The sequence below is a fragment of the Erpetoichthys calabaricus genome, chromosome 4, assembly GCF_900747795.2.
Source record: "Erpetoichthys calabaricus chromosome 4, fErpCal1.3, whole genome shotgun sequence".
NCBI lineage: Eukaryota > Metazoa > Chordata > Cladistia > Polypteriformes > Polypteridae > Erpetoichthys > Erpetoichthys calabaricus.
The window spans coordinates 53841452-53862680 of NC_041397.2; the positions used below are offsets into that span (position 1 = coordinate 53841452).

Below are 21229 nucleotides of genomic sequence, written 5' to 3' on the forward strand. Positions count from 1 at the left end.
AAAATGAAATCAGATAAACAATTCATTTACCACAATTACCCATTGAGTAAAGACACAAGCCACAAGCCAAAATTCAAATAATCACAAATTAATCAAAAGATAAAAAAATATGAACAAAAAAGAACAAAAGTCCAAAAAGGAAGTTGAAAAACAAAGCTACAAAAGCTAATGCCACAGCACAACAGCCAAAAATGACTTAAGTAGCTGTTGTTCAACTATATATCTTCTGATGCTCTGGGATAGATCATCAGTGATGCAACCTTTGGTCATTTTAGTATTTTGGGGTTTTCTACATCAGATACTCTTTATCACACCTCCCCTACCAAGGCTGATCAAGCTGCAGCATTGTGTCCCAGTAGCACTCACACTTCATGACTCCTTCCTCCTGATCCACAACCATCTAGATGAATATTCTTCCACCTCTAATACACTTTTAATGGCCTTAATCTTGTTCACCCATGGCACATTAAGCATCGACCTAGTTGATTTAGACAACAAGATAACGTTAGGGTTCAAGGTGGTCATGCAGATGGACTCTGGAAATATCAACTGCTTTCCTTGGTAAATCATCTGTAGTTCTTCCTGGAGCTGGGATGGCTCTCCTTGTCTATCAGATCTTACCAATAGCATGGAAGATGGTTTTCACAAATTTTTTGAGCCGTAGTGACTGCAGCCCCTAAGGGGTGTAATGTAACTCGAAATGTGCTCCCTAATTAACAATCAACATAATAAGTATAGAATCAAATAATACAAAATTCTCAGCTTAAACAGTTTACTAATTACTAACAAAAGTTTATTAAGGACAACAAACAAAATAAAATAGGTGAAAACAGATAGCAAGGCAAAAGAAAAAGGGAAAAAGCAAAAAAAAAAAAAAAACGATACAAATTAAAAGAGTGCCTCATCTAAATCTTAACAGAAGAAAGCAACCACTGAAAATTATTTAGTGGTTTATGTTCATACAATATTATTATTGAATTGAAAAAAATCAAAGCGGGGAATTGAGACCATAAAGACAAATGATATTGTGTTAAATCCTATTTGTAAAACAAAAATCAAAGTCATGTTTTTAGCCAAAAATTGCAAAAATGTTTTTTTTAGAGTATCCACAAATTTAGACAAATATCTAAAGCAATGCCAAAACTGATATGACAGTAAAACATGAAATAAACAAGTTCTTTGTACATCAAAACCCTTATAAGAATAAAATGTATTAAATCCAGGAAAAATTAAAATGCTGACAACCATGATTATTTGTTTTTCATTGTTGCCGTTTTGACATGTAGAGTCCTATGATGACCCTACTTTTAATTATGTAAACTTTACTGAAAAGCCTCAAATCCCATACGCTTACCACTCTGTACTATACTTCAGCCCTTCATCCCCCCATTCCTTCTACATCTCATGAATGAATTATATGAATTATAGGCAACACATTTTATTATAAGTAATGCTATATAAGCAAAAAGAATGTGGCTTTGTAAACCAAACCCATACAACCTGATGATGCTAGAAGTGTAGTTTCAGGTGGCCCAATAATTTATAGCTGCATCCAATTATTCCTGGTCAGTTCATCACAGGCACAAGCCCAGGCAAGCTGCCTGTCTCAGTATGGCTGCTGAGACAGTTGTCTTCTCCTCATGGGGGAAGGACAAGAGAAAGAATGCCTTTGTAATCCTCCCACTTTATTTTCCTGCTGCAGTCCCTGACAAACATACAGCTTCCAGGCCATTCATCAATAGAAAAGCTCAGGCTCAGCCCCCCATGTCAAGTTCAATTTTATTTCTTGTTGGTATTATTCAAACAAAGAAAGGAAATCCAGGTAATAAAACAATAAAACTAGCCCTCTCTGTCAAAAGTGGACATTAATTCAGTCAAAAACAACAACATTCTGAAAGCTTTGGGGTGAAAGGAAATCACAGAGACTTACTTAAACAAAGATGTTTCTTTCTTCAAGTCACTATAAATTCTTAAATGACAATTTACAAACAATTATCAAAATATTAATCTCCGCAACAGTTGGTAACAACAAAGTTCTGTTGCCAGTCACATGATATAATTACACAAAGCTTTAAAAAGTAGGTGGTTCATTTACCCATTTATTTGTGTCTTGATCACTTTCTCTGTCTGTCAACCTCTTGTTTAGTGATAATGAAAGCTGAAAGATGCTTCCATGAAGATTTTAGTATTAAGACTTGCTTTGTTTTTTCCTTTTTGAATACTCTTCTGGTTTAGTTCTTTTGGCTTTGATGAAAGATTCCCTGTCAACTTCTTAAACCTTGGCCTGTTTATACACCACTGTCTAGCTCATTAAACATTTACATTTCCTAGCCACTTGTTTCTGCTTCTGCCTTTTGGCAATCCCTGCCAGCGTAACAAAGACATTACGACAACTTAGCTTTTAGCTAACTAGGCAAGCTGGTTGGGCTCCTGTCATTTGTCAGAATTCTTATTTTACTATGACCATCAACTATGATTAGTCAAATGTGGAATTTAGCTTTAGTACTCTGGAGTCTTACTTACCCAAAAAAAGTGGTCAAATGGTAACATGAAAATCACTTTAACAGACTTGCTTTTAGTGGGCAATACAGGTGGAGTGGTGGCTCTGAGGGTAGGGATCTGCACTGGCAATCGGAAGGTTGCTGGTTCAAATCCCGTAAATGCCAAAAGGGACTCTGCTCTGTTGGGTCCTTGAGCAAGGCCCTTAACCTGCAATTGCTGAGCGCTTTGAGTAATGAGAAAAGCGCTATATAAATGCAAAGAATTATTATTATTAATTATTTCAGATTTGCCATCTCTGAGCTACGGAGGAAAATGGGTTCTACTAAAGAAAAATGCATGAACATGTAAACTCACACAGGTTTACATGGTTAAGAATCAAATGAAGATCCAAAAAGAGTAAAGCAGCAACACTATACTATGTGACATTGCAGTTGTGAAGACCAAACATTTTACCATGTTATTTGATCTATTAAAATTCATGAATGCATATTTTTAATTTATTTGAAAATTGAAAAGAAACAAGAATGAGTAATAGGCTAACATTGCTTACTAAACAATCTATAATTATATACAGTATATGATTTTAATAAGTAATGCTGAATACCAGAACATCTAATTATTCAATTTTTTATTTTCTTTTAGGAATGTGTCATTTGTGTTTAGTGACCCTCAAAGCTGCACTGGTAAATATAAGATTCACCTTTCAAGCATTTTACAGTAGTTAAGTAAAATACAGTATATCCAATTTAAGATTGAGGGCATAATAAAAATCAACTGTGCATTAAGTGTTTATACTGTGATTATGAGTGAATCGGGGGATGCAATGCATGCAGAGTATAATATATATTTGATTAAAAAAGTGTAACTTGCATTTGAAAAACAGTCTGATAAATCATTTGGCTAGTTTGTTAAATAAGTCATTAGTACAAAACATTTGGTGACAGGCTTTAAAAATTGTTGGGGTGTGATATAGAAACAACGTAGCTATTAATCAAACATTTCTGATGGACTAAAAAGGCTTCTTATGATTCTATGTAATGTTGCCTGTAAGAACAATGTTACAAATACAGTATTTCTTAATATGTTTTCAGCATTTCCAGGAATTTCAACTACTGGCCCATCCTTTCCTACAGCTGGAGCTACAACTAAAGGCTATGTCATTTTTGTTAATAGCGGATCATTGTCTTCTACAACTAAAATCCCAAGCAATGGTAATTGCAGGTTTTTCATTTTAATTGAAATATTAATTTTTTCGAGAAGCAGAAAAAAAGTATTATGAAATACAGTAATTGTAAATAAGAATTAAATGCTCCTGAATGCAACAGTTATCTGTTCCATCTGAAGGTGTGTTTAATCAGTAATGTCAGGTGTATGTGTTATTATTTTAAACATACAACCTTTAATGATCCCTAAGGGAACTTAAGACTGTATTGACTTCATTGTCGAAAGAGGAGGTTGCAGATGCTTTTGTTATCGTATCATATCAAAGATTCCATTAATATTTTCATTTATTATATTTAGTATAACACTATTTTTGGATGTTGTCATTGCATGCTCAGTTGCTGTCATCAATCAGCAGAATTTGGTGAATAATACTATAGATATAAAAGTGGTGAAGGCATCAAAAAGAGGCCTTTATAAACCAGCTGCTAAATTACAAAGCAATCTAATTTTCTTGCAGTAAATAACATCTTACGTAAACAATTCCAAACTATTTAGCTGATACTTCCTCCATTCAGTCTCACTCCTTCTTAACCTGTCTCACTATTTAGTAAATGTAAACTGGAAATTAAAAACAGCAAGTTTTCTAGACAACATTGTCAGGGTTGATCTGATATTATTGGATGTTATCATATTCCCCGAGGTGTCACAGAGTGTCCTAAGCCAGCATACCAAACCAAAACGTTTTTTTTTCTTTTCCATACGCAGCAAGCAGTAAGATTATATTTTAGTCACCTGCAGCCACTGTATTTATTTTTTGGTGGTTCACTCACTATTTTGTTTTTTTATTCTTTCTAAAAAATATCTGTACGTATGTTTTTGTTCTTTAAATATAACTGGCAATGCTGAACTGAATTCCATTCTGTCCATTCTGCAATATAAAGCATTGGTGTGTACCATGATTAAGCACATGGGAAAAATGACAGGCCAAATCCAGAAAGAGCTACAAAAATGTTACAAGTACAGTATATGCCAAATGACTAAATGTTTGAAGACATTTGAATTGAAAGACATACGCTATAATCCAACTCCGATCCTGGAAGATCCCAGTGGCTACAGACTATCCTTTCTGCCGCTTTGTTTTATGACCAATTCCTGCTGTTAATTTACTTCATTCTCCTTCATTTTCTTTTTCTTTTTTTTAAGACTCTGTCCTCTGAATTGCAGATACTGTATGATGGACACGGGTTAGCTGGTCATGTGTTGGCTTGTTTTTATCTAATTTTTGGCTGCTAATTAAGGGGAAAAAGAAAAAAAATGAAGGGGTCTGAGTCTTAAAGAGCAAGTCGATTAACGTTAATGCAAAAAACTGAACACTAATTAAGAAATGGTTATGAAAGCCTCCAGCCACTGCCATGCTCCAGGTTTGAAGTTGAACTCCTGTTCTATATACTAATTTGAACAGCTATACAGTAAACAGGTATGATGTGAAAAGTCATGAAATTAGAAATGTATTATTTCTTTCAACAAAAATATTTGCAGAGTTTATATTCATGAGAAATTAAACTACACACAGAATATTATCAACAGTAAAAAATGGACCAAAATACACCCTACTAAAAACATTTTCTCAGATGGTAGAGTCAGAAGTCTATTAAATTAAAATTAAAAAGTAAGAAAAAATTGTGTTCATGATATTAATTTTTTGTGGCTTATATTTACGCTCTGCATCAGTAACAGATTATTAAAAATGTATGTTGAATTGTTGGCAATGTTAATGAAGCATGTTCAAGTCAAGTCAAGTCAAGTAGCTTTATTGTTATGCCATCTATACACAACATTGCAGCATACAGTGGCATGAAATAACGTTCCCCAGGACCACAGACAATAAATAAACACAGGACAAGTGTAAGACAGGTAAAGAACTAGACTATACTATAATAGATAAATAAATGATTAAAAATAAATAATATTGAAGTGTGCACTATCTGTTGTAGGACTTTATGGTGAGAGACACTGCAGTTCCCAAACTAGGCAGCGATTCAGCTGCTTAGAATGCTCTCGATTGTGCTCCTTAAGAATGTGGTGAGAATTGGGGGAGGTAGGCTTGCCTTCTTCAGTCACCAGAAGTGGAGATGCTGCTGCATTTCTTAGATATGGAGATGGCGTTAATTGACCAAATAAGATATGCTGCCAGGTGCACATCAAGGAATTTGGTTTTCTTGACCATTTCCCTCGATGTGCAGTGGGATGTGAACAGCATTGGCCTTCCTAAAGTAAACAATAATCTCTTTTGTCTTGTCCACATTAAGAGACAGATTGTTGCACCTGCACTAGTCCGCCAATCATTGTATCTCCATTTTGTAAGCTGACTCATCTCATTTGCTGATGAGACCCAACACCATTGTGTCATCCACAAACTTAATAATGGGTAGAGCTGTACGCAGCCGTACAGTGCTGAGTCAGTAGAGTAAACAGAAATGGGCTGAGTACACAGCCCTGGGGGGCGCCAGTGCTCAGCATGATGGTACTGGATATCGTGTTTCCAATATGGACTGTCAGAAGTCTCTCTTTCAGGAAGTCCTGGATCCAGTTGCATAGAGAAGTATTGTAGCCTAGCAGACACAAATTCTCTATGAACTTCTTAGGGATGATGGTGCTGAAAGCTTAACAGAAGTTAATGAATAGCATCCTAGCATAAGTGCCTTGTCCAAATGTGACAGAACCAGATGAAGAGCAGTCGATATGGTATCTTCAGAGGAAGAGTTTTGGTGATAGGCAAACTGGAGAGGGTCATATGATGTGAAAGTCTGACATTCAAGAGGCCCAAGACTAGTTATTTTAAGCAGTTCATGATGACAGGTGTAAGTGCTATTGGATGATAGTCATTGAGGTAAGAGACACAGGACTTCTTCGGCTTGGATATGACAGTGGTGGTTTAGAAGCACTTGGGGACGACTTAGTGTCTCAGATAAATATTGAAGATGTCTGTAAAGATGAAGATGTCTGAGCACTCAGCCAGGTATGTTGTCCGGTCTAGCAGCTTTGCGTGGGTTTACATTCCACAAAGTTCTTCTCATGTCAGCACTCTACAAGCATAATACCTGTTCAACCTGAGGAGGGATGGACTTCCTGGCAGGTATGTCTTTCAGGGCATCAAACTGTGCAATTAGGTTTAAAACATCTGGAACGGTGACAGCACCACAGCATGCAAGTAGTGTGGTCTTATAGTCTGTTATGGTTTGAGTTCCCTGTGCTGTGTGTCTCTGGTGTCACAAAAGTGGCTGTAGATTTTCTTGCCATACTTTCGCTTTGCTGCTTTGATGCCTCAAGTTAGGTTTACCTTTGTTGTCCTTAGGGCTACCTTGTCACATGATCTAAAGGCATTTCTATGTGCATTTACATTCAATGTAAAATTCTGCACTTTACAGAAATTCTGAATTTTGCAAACACAGGCTAAATATTTCGAAGGGTTTGACCTATGCAATAAAAAATAATACTGATTTGTTTTGACTTCGATTTAGTAATTCCAATTTCAGTTTTAGTCTAATGGTAGATTTTTGTTAGATTTTGAATGTGTGACAACTATAATTTGTCTAGGATTTGCACTTAATTTGGCACTATTAGTTGGATCTGCTGATTATTCATTTATGGACAAATCTATAAGTTATTAGAAGGGAGGTGTACTGATTGTGTCCAGGGAGAAAGGTTCCTTGTCTCAAGGTAGAAAAGGTACAATACAACAACATTTATTTATATAGCATATTTTCATACAAATGATGTAGCTCAAAGTGTTTACATGATGAAGAAAGAGAAAAAAAGACAAAATGAATAAGAAATGAAATAAGGGAACACTAATTAACATAGAATAAAAGTAAGCTCCGATGGCCAGGGAGGACAGAAAAAAACAAAAAAAAACTTCAGACGGCTGGAGAAAAAAAAAAAAATCTGCAGGGGTTCCAGGCCACGAGACCGCCCAGCCCTCTCTAAGCATTCTACCTAACATAAATGACCTCACTCAGTCCTCATTGTATTCAGGGTTCTTATGGAAGAACTTGATGATGATGGTCATGTGGACATTTGGCCTTTAATCCATCAATATAGGGACATCACGGTGCTTTGATTAGGTGGTGGTGGCGCAGATCGCCACCACAGAAAACCGGATAAAGAACAGAAGAGAAAGTAGGGGTTAGTACGGACTTTAGAGCCACCATGAATAATAATGATAATTAATTGAATATACAGAGCATCAAGATTAAACTAAAATGAAGCTATGAGAAATCCATGTTAAAGTAATGTGTTTTCAGCAGTGTTTTAAAGTGCTCCACTGTATTAGCCTGGTGATATCCTATTGGCAAGCTATTCTAGATTTTAGGTGCATAACAGCAGAAGGCCGACTCACCACGTCTTTTAAGTTTAGCTCTTGGAATTCTAAGTAGACACTCATTTGAAGATCTAAGGTTACGATTTGGACTGTAAGGTGTAAGACATTCCGAAATATAAGATGGAGTGAGATAATTTAAGGCTTTGTAAACCATAAGCAGTATTTTAAATTCAATTCTAAATGACACAGGTAACCAATGTAGTGACATCAAAACTGGAGAAATGTGCTCGGATTTTCTTTTCCTAGTTAAGATTCTACCATGGTGGGTTGGCACCCTGCCCAGGATTGGTTCCTGCCTTGTGCCCTGTGTTGGCTGGGATTGGCTCCAGCAGACCCCCGTGACCCTGTGTTCGGATTCAGCGGGTTGGAAAATGGATGGATGGATAGTTAAGATTCTAGCAGCTGCATTCTGCACTAGTTGCAATCGATTGATGTCTTTTTTGGGTAGTCCAGAGAGGAGAGCATTACAGTAATCTAGTTGAGTGAAAACAACTAATTTCTCAGCATCTTGCAATGTTATAAGAGGTCTAACTTTTGCTATATTTCTTAAGTGAAAAAATGCTGTCCTAGTAATCTGATTAATATGTGATTTAAAATTCAGGTCAGAGTCAATAGTTACCCCTAAATTCTTTACCTCCATCTTGACTTTTAATTCTAATGCATCAAGTTTATTTCTAATAAACTCATTATATCCATTATTGCCAATCACTAAAATTTCTGTTTTCTCTTTATTTAGTTTGAGAAAATTACTACTCATCCATTCAGAAACACAAGTAAGACATTGCGTCAATGAATCAAGAGTGTCAGGGTTGTCAGGCGCTATTGATAAATACAGCTGTGTGTCATCAGCATAGCTGTGGTAGTTCACGTTATGCCCCGAGATAATCTGACCTAACGGAAGCATGTAAATCGAAAAGAACAGCGGACCCAGGATAGACCCCTTGTGGAACGCCATATAGAATATCGTGTCTTTGAGGTATAATTACCACAACTAACAAAGAATTTTCTACCTGCCAGGTAGGATTCAAACCAATTTAAGACACTGCCAGAGAGGCCCACCCATTGACTAAGGCGATTTCAAAGAATATTGTGATCAGTGGTGTCAAATGCAGCACTCAGATCTAAGAGAATGAGAACAGATAAACGGCCTCTGTCTGCATTTACCCGCAAGTCATTTACTACTTTAATGAGTGCAGTTTCTGTACTGTGATTTGTTCTGAAACCCGACTGAAACTTATCAAGAATAGCATGTTTATTGAGGTGGGCATTTAGCTGCATAATAACTGCCTTCCCTAGGATTTTACTTAAGAAAGGCAGGTTAGAAATAGGTATAAAAAATTTTAAAGCAGAGGAGTCCAGATTATTTTTCTTCAGAAGGGGTTTAACTACAGCAGTTTTTAGACAGTCTTTGAAGACCCCTGTATCTAATGATGGGTTTACTATGTCAAGAATACTGTCAATTAGCACGATCAATACTTCTTTGAAAAACTTGTTGGTATTGTATCAAGGACGCAGGTGGAGGGTCTCAGTTGAGAAATTATTTTATGTAAATCAGGTAAATCTATCCATCCATCCATCCATTTTCCAACCCGCTAAATCCGAACACAGGGTCATGGTGGTCCACTGGAGCCAATCCCAGCCAACACAGGGCACAAGGCAGTGTGCCAACCCAACGCAGTAAATCTATCCTGGTGAAAGAATTTAATTTGTTTATAAAAAAGTATCTATCTATCTATCTATCTATCTATCTATCTATCTATCTATCTATCTATCTATCTATCTATCTATCTATCTATCTATCTATCTATCTATCTATCTATCTATCTATCTGTCTGTCTGTCTGTCTGTCTGTCTGTCTGTCTGTCTGTCTAATGGAGTACCAGGGTTTAAGAGGATTAGTACTGGGGAAATGTACAATATTATTTCTAATATCATTAATTTTTTGATTAAAAAATACAGCAAAATCCTCACAAGTTTCATTGGAAGTATTTTGGGGGCATTCCATTGAGTGACCTGGGTTTAGTAGATGATCAATTGTAGAGAACAAGACTCTGGGATTACTAGCATTGTTATTTATAATTCTAGAGAAATAACACCACCTCTCAAGACGAACTATGTTGTTATATTCTGTTATTTTAACCTTCAATATCTCATAGTGGATATTCAGTTTAGTTTTTCTCCATTTAAGCTCCACTCTCCACATGTTCTCTTTAGATCAGACACTCTTTGGGTCTTCCATGGTATAACAGTGCTAGAAGATTTTTTAACCATCTTTTCAGGTGCAACTATGTCAGCAGCCGCAGCTCTCACCTTAGAATTAAAATTTTCCACCTTACTATTTACATTATTCTCACTTTTGCAGTAAGCACTACAAATGGACTGTTTGCTTAGAATGTTTTTTAAATTTTGAAGCTGCTGATGAATCAAAGAAGCGTTTTTTAACAATATGCTTCTTGTGAATATTTTTTATCATTATTGCTACATTAAATAGTTAGAGAAAATGGTCTGATAGACCAATATCAACGATCTGCTTCACATCAACTTTTAGTCCTTTAGTAATTACTAAATCTAACGTATGACCTGCTTTGTGTGTAGGCTGACTAATGTGCTGCATCAAATCAAAAGAGTCCAGGAGGTTCATGAATTCTTTTACTTTCGTGTCACACTGATTAGTGATATGAAAGTTAAAGTCACCAACTATTAGGAATGTGTTATGGTTCGTAATTACAATTGACACCAAGTCTGAGAATTCCTCAAAGAAAGATGCATTGTATTTAGGAGGTCTATACACGGATAATACTAGAAACTGAGACTCTCCATGAATAACAACAGCAAGATACTCAAAGGACTTGAATTTACCAAAACTTGACATCTTTACGCTTTAACCGGCTCGAGTAAATGTTTGGTAAACCGCCGCCTTTCTTACCTTGGCAATCCACATGAGCAAAGCTTTAATTCGGAGGCGGAGATTCGATTAAAACAGCCACACCATCAGAGCAAAACCACGTTTCACTTACTGCAATAAAATCAATTTTCCTATCACTAATAAGATTGTTGATGGAAAACGTCTTGTTGGTTAATGCTCTAACATTTAATAAAGCCATATTTAATGTTTCAGAATAGCTGAACTGAATTGTATGTGCGTTATCGGTATTCGAGAGTTAAGTTTAAGTTATTTTTATTAGCGCCGCTCTGTGCGTATTTTTTGTTTAATCTATAATCTGTTTTTAATTAGTCAAGCAACCAAGCCACTCTTCTATGCCCACTGCCTTGCCCTCATTAGCCTCATTTGTCTAGTGAGTTTATTATTGATGTGCAACCTTTATGGGGGTGAGCTATTATTCTGGTAAAAATGGCTTTTCAATGCATTACACACATTTACCCTGTAAAAAAGTGATGATATGTTGATATTACCGCAAATGTGAAACAACCTAGTTGCATATTAATAAAAATGCATAGATGTACTGTAGAATATTAAATGGTGTAAGAAAATTTCCTACAAGGGCTGGTTTGATTTTGACTTCAGATGAACATATAAAAAAGAAATAAGTATTCTTTAGATCATTTCCTGTTCTTAGTATCTGAGAAAATTCCACTTAACATTAGTTGTAGTAAGCTTACGTTTTTATAGTATTTAATTACAAATTGAACAGAATGAGATAGATCAAGTAATCAGCTTTAAGATCTACCCACTGTGGAACGAGCCCCGGACACAGACAGGCAGACATGTTATTTTGCACCACCACATGTTTATTTACAATACATATTATTTACAAATGTCCATAAGTGCACCACAAACCCCAATCTTCCCCAAAGTCCAGGCCAACCACTCTGCCTCTTCGGACCGCCTCCTTCTCTCTTTCTCCGACCGTGTCCTGCTTCCACCCGACTCCAGCCTTGAATGAAGGGAGGCGGCCCCTTTTATCCATACCCAGATGTGTTCCAGTTGTGCACCGGCAATCCCGCGGACATGCCCCAGTGTGGCGGAAGTGCCTGCTGTCCTCCCAGAAGCACTCCGGGTGTTCCCTCCCTTCTTCCTCCCAGCACATCCTGGTGTGGCGGAAGTGCTGGGGTCCAGGGTCCATCAGGCACGGGGACGCCCCCAATACAACCAGGGTGGTCGCCCCGGCCGGGTAGGAATTCCAGACCTACTTTTCCTCTCTTCATGCTAGTGAAGGTCACAGGGGCAACATTCTGAGCTAGGAACAGCAGGCCACTGAGCCCCCAGTAGCGGTGTGCAGCTTCCCTGGAGAAGTCCCAAGTGTCTCCTGGTCCTAAATGCCTCCTGTTCAGTCCAAAGGTGTAATTTTTACAACTTTTCCTGGAGCTGACACTTGTAGCACTGCAGTCTGGTAGTACATAATCACATTTTCTGACAAAATAAGTATACTGCCTTAATAGTTTTTAGTAATGGTAGAAGAGAAGCAGGACATTTTGCAACCTTCTTTTACAAGTTTGCAATGTGCCTTTATTTATGAATGATGTCAATAGATTCTCTTTAAGTGACTATTGTTTGATCTTTACAAAAAGACGTTTTTAAGACGTATTAATGGATCACATTTAACTTTTCTTTCCAAAGTCATAGAAAATTTGTTGTTTCAAAATTACTGTTCATTAATTTCTATCAAACAGATCATGTCAATATTTCACTGTTAGGTTGTTGTGATTATTCAATTATTACTGTATAGTCTCTTGGAAATTCAGAAGGAAGAGCCTTTACTAGATGTAGTAAATCTTTGTATCTTGATTTCTTAAATTGCTATGGTGGTTTGAATTTAGGTGTAGAGCCGGTCATACTGATTGGAGCAATCAAGTTGAACCTTTTCTCACTGTGACAACTTAGAACAAGATCTATAACCATGTCTTTGTTTCTCCCCTTCCTCTCCTGGTTCCTGAGTTATAGGGTTAGTCTCGTTTTTTTGTGTTGGTTCTTGTACGATGTGACAGTGTCAGACAGCTCATGAATGTTCTCATATGCATTTTTAAAAACATCCCAGTCTGTCCAATCCAAGCAATCTTGTAATTTTTCAAATGACTCCACAGTCCATGAATGTATACATTTTCTTACTGGTTTAATGGATTTCAGCCTTTTCTTTTAAGTAGGTAATGACTGTAGCATAACAGAATTACCCAGCAGAGTGCAAGGTAAAGCCTTGTATGTATCCTGTATAGCAGATCCAAAGTCTTCCCATTTCTGACAGGGTATTTAACTAGCTGTTTGTACTGTATCTGGGAAGCTCGATGGTTAAGTTTGCACAATCATCTATTACTATAATTGGGGAGATTGGTTGACTGTTCTCCAAACTTGTGATGTAATCTTCTAAACACTGATTGTTTTCATTTGTGTTTGCCTCCAAGAAAAATGATTGAATACAATTCTTAAGGTAAATAGAATGACTTCCAGTTAAAGCATTAGAAACTGTTCCAGTATCAAAAATGTATTGGTCATGATAAGAATGGATGATTCAAGTAGAGCAGGGGTGTACAAACTGCGACCCACGGGCCAACTGCAGCCCGTGGTCCATTTTTAATTGGCCCGCAGCAAATTCTAAAAACATAATGAAATATGGCCCACACATGAAACTTGTTTTTACCTGTATAGTACTTCTTAGGTTTAACACAAGGCGGAGCTACTGTCTTGATCAAGGCAACGTCTTCACAAACAAGCGCAACCAAAGAACAATTTTGCTACGAGTGACCAAAAATGGCAGAACCAAAGAAACGCACAATAGCAAGTGAGTGAAGAAGATTTCAGAGACAGTAGGAAAAATGAATATTTCTTCCTAGTAGTCAAGGGCAAGTGTGTCCATTTGATTTGCAATTAAATTATTGCAGTGATGAAAGAGTATAATATGTGTCGATATTAAGAAACCAAACATCCAACCTGCACGTCCTACACTGGTGACGAGCGAGAACAGAAAGTTAAGCAAATGGAAACTAGTCTGTTAGCTCAACAACAGGATTTTTTCCGTGCTAACAAAACACAAGAAAATGCCACATTATCCAGTTACGAGGTTGTGCAACTCACTGCCCGTCATGGGAAACCTTTCTCAGATGGTGACTTCATAAAACAGTGCCTCACTAAAGTCGCAGGAGTATTGTGCCCGGAGAAAATGCAGGAATTCAACAACATTCGCTTGTCCGGAAATGCAGTTGTGCAGCGAATTGAAGGTTTGTCAGCTAACTTAAAATATCAAGTGTCAGAAAAAGCTTGTGCTTTTGATTTTTACTCGATTGCATGTGATAAGAGCACTTTGTAATACAATAAATAAAAACCCATTCATGGAGATCTGTGATGCTGTTTTTTGTTTAAGCATATTCAATTATAAAGCATAATTTACCAATATTTGAATGATTTTCCTAGTTTAATACACAGGAGGTGAGGCAATATACTGTACTCACCTCTAGTGGGTGGCCCAGCCCTTCGTATATTTCTCTGTATGTGGCCTCCAGTGAAAAAAGTTTGGACACCCCTGAAGTAGAGTAACTGAGCTTACTGTATCTTGGGTTGGATTTAAGAGACTAGTGGTTGGTTTCGAGCATAGTGGTAGGTTTCATTTTACAAGTCTGAATATCCTGTTCTGCTATTAAATTGAATTTACTAACACAGCGAAGATTAGAGGGATAGGCTTTGACATTACCTATTATTTCTTATGAGCTTCTTTATTAATACAATAAATGAAATATCTGCTAATAATGTTTAGATAGTTTTACATGGCAAAATTGTACATTCAGATTTTTTTCTTATCAGTACATGAAGGTTGTTACTGTTTTTGTTCTAATCAGTATGTGAAGGTTGTTACTGTTTTTATCTATTAATCTGAAGTAGAACAGGCCACATAAAGGTCTCTTTTTTTACATTTGTAATATCACCAGTTTGTGATGCTCAGAAGATATATCATTTAGTGGTTTTTGTGCTGTCACTACCAGGGTATAATTCTTTATGCTTTAAATGATTTGATTTTGAGAGGAGTATTCATGTCCTGTATTAAGTATTCATTGTATTCAAGCCCTATTTTCAAATACACATTATTGATGAGTGAGTGGAAATGAAAAAATGAGCTAAAAATTAGAAGTTCGACTAAACATTTAAGTTCAACAGTGCAATAGTTACAACCCATAGATCTACCCATAAATTATGACACTGCATACAGGGATGAGGTAATAGAACTGGTCAAATGGTGTAGCCTTAACAAATAGAAATAAAATATAAAAAAAGGAATTGGTGGTGAATTTTAAGCATGGAAAAATATCACTTTATCATACATCAGTGGGGAGACTGAACATGTAGTTTTGAGTTGCACTTTCTAGCACTTTGTTATGTAAAACTAGGGTGTTCCTCCCCCTGCTCACTTTGTTTGCCTGCCCCTGGGTTTGATTAACCGGATGTACAATTTAAAGAGATTGTTATTTTCATGGGAATTTTTACATATGCATTATTTTCACTTTTACTTTAAAACTTCAGTTAAAACAATATTTGGATTTAACTTTTCTTCAAGATTGCATTGAATTTTGATTCCGTGTTTAGATTTACATTGTGACAATGCAACGTATAACTATCTCCTTTTGTATCTAATGTTATTTGCGGAATATGTACTACGTTACCTTTCTTGTCGCCTGTTAAAATTTTACATGTGAGAATTGTTCGACCAATTTTTAATACAACTAATCTTGTTCCATTGCATAGTCCATCACTCATACATAAATTACACAATAACATTACGAAACGTCCTTCTTTCAACAGTAATTCGGCCATTGGAAGACCGGACAATGTTAATGTTTGTAGATATTCTATGGGATACTGTAAACTGATGTTTTCATCTTCCACCCGATCACCACCAGCTGCTTCAGCATAGTCTATTGATACACATTTAATCAATTTGCCATGTACCTGATTGACAATTTTCACGTTAATTTGTTTGACTTCATCGTTTCTCGCTGCAATATTTAGATGAATGGGTGATTCTAAACTGGATCTTTATAAGTGTGTGTGTGTATGTGTGTTCATAAGTAAGCCCTTTAACTGATTGGTGTCTGTCCAGGTTAAGTGCCGGAATGTACCTGATGACCGTGGTCTTGTTTGAAAATAGTTGTAAGTAGGGCGTGACTTGAAAGAATCTCATGGCAAAAGTCTCCATCTTGCGTGACTTGCTTCCAAAGGTTTTAAGTATGGCGTGACTTGAAAGAGTCTAATGGTAAAAGCCTCTGTCTTGCGGGACTTCCTTCCAAAAAGTCTCTTCAAAAAGTCACGTCTTGTCACAGGATTAGTCTTGTCTCATCCCAAGATTGTTTTATTATAATAGAGAGATACATATATCTAGTATTTCTATTTGTCAGTTTTTCAAAGTGTTTTAACCTTCTCCATCACACTTTAGTGTTTGTGCTGAGGGCTAGAAACAGCTAAAGAGAATATTGTGCCCTGCCACTAAAGTTGTAAAATAGTTAAGCACTCTTCTATTTAATCTGCCCACTCACTATACAGTCTCCCTTTCCTGTTAACTAGCTTTGGTTAGTCAAGATTATGACTACCACATTTTATAATAACACTTATCCAAAAAGTTGTCATTTAACCTTGAATGGTCTACAATAACTTTATGAATATGTCTGTGTGTTTGTGGCAAATTGGCTGTTTGCATGCTGTTGTGTAATGATGATTACTGTTGTCCATATGTTGTTGCTTAGACTTATGTTTAGCTTGAATGACATCCATTTAATTTAAATTTTATGCGAATGACATTGTTATGTTAATACATTATTTCATTTAGTAATGCTTATATTTCTGCTTTTTTATTGAATTCATGACAACGGCAGGGCCAAAGTTTACTTCAAAAGGTATGTAAAAATTAAACATTGATAGGGAAAAGGGCACTTGATCTGAATAAGATGTAGTACAGTATGTATTACTTATCTGTAATGTACTGTATATACTTTACTGAATTCTTGAAAAGATATTTGAGAAGTGTCAAGCATGTACATAATTTAGTTTTAATATGCATGAGGGTTTATGAGACATCATTCAGGGATTTTTGTATTTTTTGCTTCTACAGCATAAACAGCACATTGTTTCTATAAGATCTTAACACAATGGTTGTAACCTGCTATCTCCCAGCAGCATACCCTTCATACTGTGAATACGTGCAATGCCATAACCACTCTTGAACTAAACTTACTGTATCTCCTTGCATGCAATAACTTAATCTCTTTAACAATGTCTTATTTCTTTGCACTTTTTCGCTTCTTATAGTTATCATTTTACCACTTTATTCCAATAATATTCAAATGACTTGAAGTTTAGCAGAGTTAGATCAACCCTACAAGATACTCCATACCTGTATTGGTTTGTACTTGCATTGATTTAATAGCTTCCCATGGTATATGTGGGAGAGGCAGGAGAGTATTCCTATAAAGAGGGTTTATGGTTTTTAATAATTTATGAACACACTAGGGAAGTGGCTATACGTTATAATGTAATGTTGATAACACTTTACTTTCTGTACTGCAAAATTTAATCTATTATGCATTTACTATTATTTAATAAGACCTTAACAAACACTTTTTTTGGGTCTTTATAACACTTACAAAGAATTAGTAAAATGTTTATTCATCTCTGCAGCGTGACCTAACAAAACTTCACTGTGAAGTAGTCTGAGGTGGCTTAACTGAGACACATTTCTTTTGATATTATATATTTAGTATAAGACCAGTGAATCCTTGCCCTGGTGTGCCATATGTACAATTTTTTAGATAACAGATGCCTGTATTTTCATTATTTTTTGCTTTAACAAACAAAATGAACTGAAAAATTGGACGATTGTTGGGCAAGTAACATCAAAGCATCTTCTTTCCCTGAATTGTACTAGGACATCAAAGCATTTTCGCTTATTGAGTTGTACCAGTAATCATTCACTGTGTAAAGCAGAAGCCCAGGAATTGGCTGTGATACCTTGGCTGTATTGATTACTTTATAACCTGCGAACAGATGGATGCCGTTGGACTAGGCATTGCCAAACTGGTTTATAGCTTGTGAAAGCAGGAGTGAGAGGTGTTCTAAAGCAATCAAGGAGTTTGTGCGAAGACATCCGTCATATTAACAGCAGGCAAATCAAATGTGTGTAACAGCACATACTCTGAAACCCACCACCGAATTTTAAAATAAATTTGGTTTGCCTAAGGAACCAAAACAGAAGAAGAGAAGAAGAAATAGCGACAGCAAAACAGCAACGTCAGGAGAGGGTGAAGTCAAAGGAGAAGGCGACAGCAGAAAAATGAGACAGAGAGAAGAGTGACAGTTTCATCTGATTGTCAGCTAAAGCATCTCATGAATAACATCAATTGCTAAGTCAAAAGCTGCTCCAGAACAACTTCTAAGCATTGATATTCTTCGTAGCTTTTTCCAAAGACTATATATATCCAGACTTTGCTATCTATATTTTCTTTTATACTTTCTTCTACTGGTATTATTATTCTTTAATAAATACAAGGTTGCTTTGAAATTTCTATACTTTGTCTTTATATCTAGATTGATTCAAGTACTAAAGTAAATATTAAGAGCACCTAGAGCAGTCGGAAGTTTGCCACATACTTCGATTTGCGAGATTTATCAGCCTGCGAAGGGGAGCTCCATCTAATAGAAGGAACAGTGTGGTAAAGTAAAACATTGTTGGTTGATAAATGGCCTATAGGCCAAGTATGTAGAGTATTTGTTTGTTTAAATATATTCTTGGAGACCAAAGTAATATTTAGGCCTGAGATATACCTAAGACATTCTACGTTGTTCATGCCAATGATGGGTAAATCTCTTAAAGTGCTAGGGAGTGATCGGCTGTGCATGTGCCAATCATATGGCATTTATGTGGTTAGGGTTTATATGCACATGTATATCTATGTATGCTTGTGTTAATTGTAAGGTAGACCAATCTGGTAATGAACTTGGGTAGTTTGAGGGTAATAACACAATAATTCAATCCTTTATATTAGAAAGTGATCTTACTATCGTGTCAGTAGGCCACACTGCACAGAGATGAATAACCTAACTGCTCATGTTTTAGAAGTATTATGAAGACGAAAAGAAGTGTTTGTTAAGAGCTTGTTACATAAGCATAATTGAGTAATAGATGGATCTTTGCAGTACCTAAAGTGTTACCGTTGTTTTTGATTTTACTTCTATTCTCTGCAATGAGAAGACCGTAACTAGAAATAACTACAATAGTACTAATTATTTGAATTCTGTTATAATTTTGTAAAATTTAAATAGTATATGCATGCTTGATCTTGAGGAAGTTGTATGATTAAAGTTGTTGGTTTTTGGTATTTTAAATTAAGAATATTTGCAGTAAAACTTTAATAATTCTCTTGCTTTTATTTTTTTTAATTAATTTAGTTAATGTTACACAGCCAGCCACCACTACTACAGGTAAATATTTATATTTAAAGTAATCCCTCTTTTCTATGGTACTTTGCTTTTTAATCTTGGCCTGGACATCTCCTGTGTTGTGTTTGTACATTTTCTTCATTTTCTCTCACATTCCATGTGGTAATTTAATTGATGTCTCTAAATTTCCCTGGTGTGACTAAGTGAGGGCTACAATGTAGTGGGCCCTGATTTAGATTAAGAGCCTTCTGAAAATGGAGGAAGAGGTGAATGATTCTTTTCCACATGCAGTAAAAGAAAAAGAGCCACAATGATGAGGAAAATCCATAAATTCAAGAACAAATGTAATACCAGAGTTCTGTATTACCACAAAATGTGTTTTAATGAGTGTTTACTACAAACTACAAACTGCAAACATCCATCCATCCATCCATTTTCCAACCAGCTGAATCCGAACACAGGGTCACGGGGGTCTGCTGGATCCAATCCCAGCTAACACAGGGCACAAAGCAGGAACCAGTCCCGGGCAGGGTGCCAACCCACCACAGGACACACACAAACACACCCACACACCAAGCACACACTAGGGCCAATTTAGAATCGCCAATCCACCTAACCTGCATGTCTTTGGATTCTCATCATAATTGAGCAAGACATACTTTTTTCATTTTTTAAGCATTTTCAGATCTACTTATTGTAAGATATATAATAAAACTAGCAAAATACCCGCGCTTCGCAGCGGAGAAGTAGTGTGTTAAAGAGGTTATATAACCATATATATACATAAACATATATACATATATATATACATATCTACATATACACATATCTACATATACATATATATACATATACACATCCGCATATACATATATATATATACATATACAAATTTACATATGTACATATATATATATATATATATACATATAAATATAGACATACATATATACATACATACATACATTCATATATATATATATATATATATATATATATATATATATATATATATATATATATATATATACTGTATATATACATATCTACTTATTGGCTCCTGTATTTAGGATATAGCGGGTTGGATAATGGATGGATGGACATCTGTATGCATAGCCCTATTTGCCCGTTTTCGTTTTTTTTCTTTCTTCAGTAATATTTCAGTAAACCAGGAGCTTGTCAGTTCAAATCCTGGTACTGACACCACTGTGTGACCCTGAGGAACTCACTTCACCTGCCTGTGCTGCAAAAAACAAAAGTAATGTAACAAATTGTACCTCAGATGTTGCAAGTTGCTGGAATAAAGGCATAAGTAAAATAGATAAATATGTATTATACACATAGGAACTATTAATTTATTTTCAGTTAAGTCATCTGCAGCAAACCTTAATAAATGAGGGTTTCTCCTTTTTAGATAGTGCAAACTGTTTCTTCTTCATTGACGTTTTCTCTTGGAGAGCTTTTTTCATTTCATTGAAAATTAAAGCAGCAGCTGCCAAAATATGTAGCTTTCTTATTAATTTTTCAACATTGTGTAAAATAAATTTATAAAGTAACATAAAAAGTTTAAATACTGGTTATCCTTTTACACTAAAATATTACTAAAGAGATAAAAGTAAAATGCATATGTTCTTTTTCTTTAAGGAGATTAAATATTACTGAAGAAAGAAAAAAAAAACTAAAACAGCCAAATGGGGCTATGCATACGAACTTAAAAGGTTTAAATAAAACAGAAATATATACTTTTATTTTTACTTGCTTAACTTGTGGAGGGTGTATCCTGTAGCAAAGCCCTAACTTTTTTCGTGAAG

General features: G+C 35.8%; 1 protein-coding gene across 1 annotated transcript in view; it reads left to right on the forward strand.

Moving 5' to 3' along the window:
• Positions 1–21229, forward strand: part of adgrg2a (adhesion G protein-coupled receptor G2a) — a 182640-nt gene that overhangs the window by 68660 nt on the left and 92751 nt on the right. Inside the window, exons 13-16 of the mRNA XM_051926903.1 lie at positions 3145–3185; positions 3594–3713; positions 16859–16879; positions 19428–19460. Of these exons, the coding sequence (XP_051782863.1) occupies positions 3145–3185; positions 3594–3713; positions 16859–16879; positions 19428–19460 (215 nt within the window). The remainder of the gene's footprint in view (positions 1–3144; positions 3186–3593; positions 3714–16858; positions 16880–19427; positions 19461–21229) is intronic.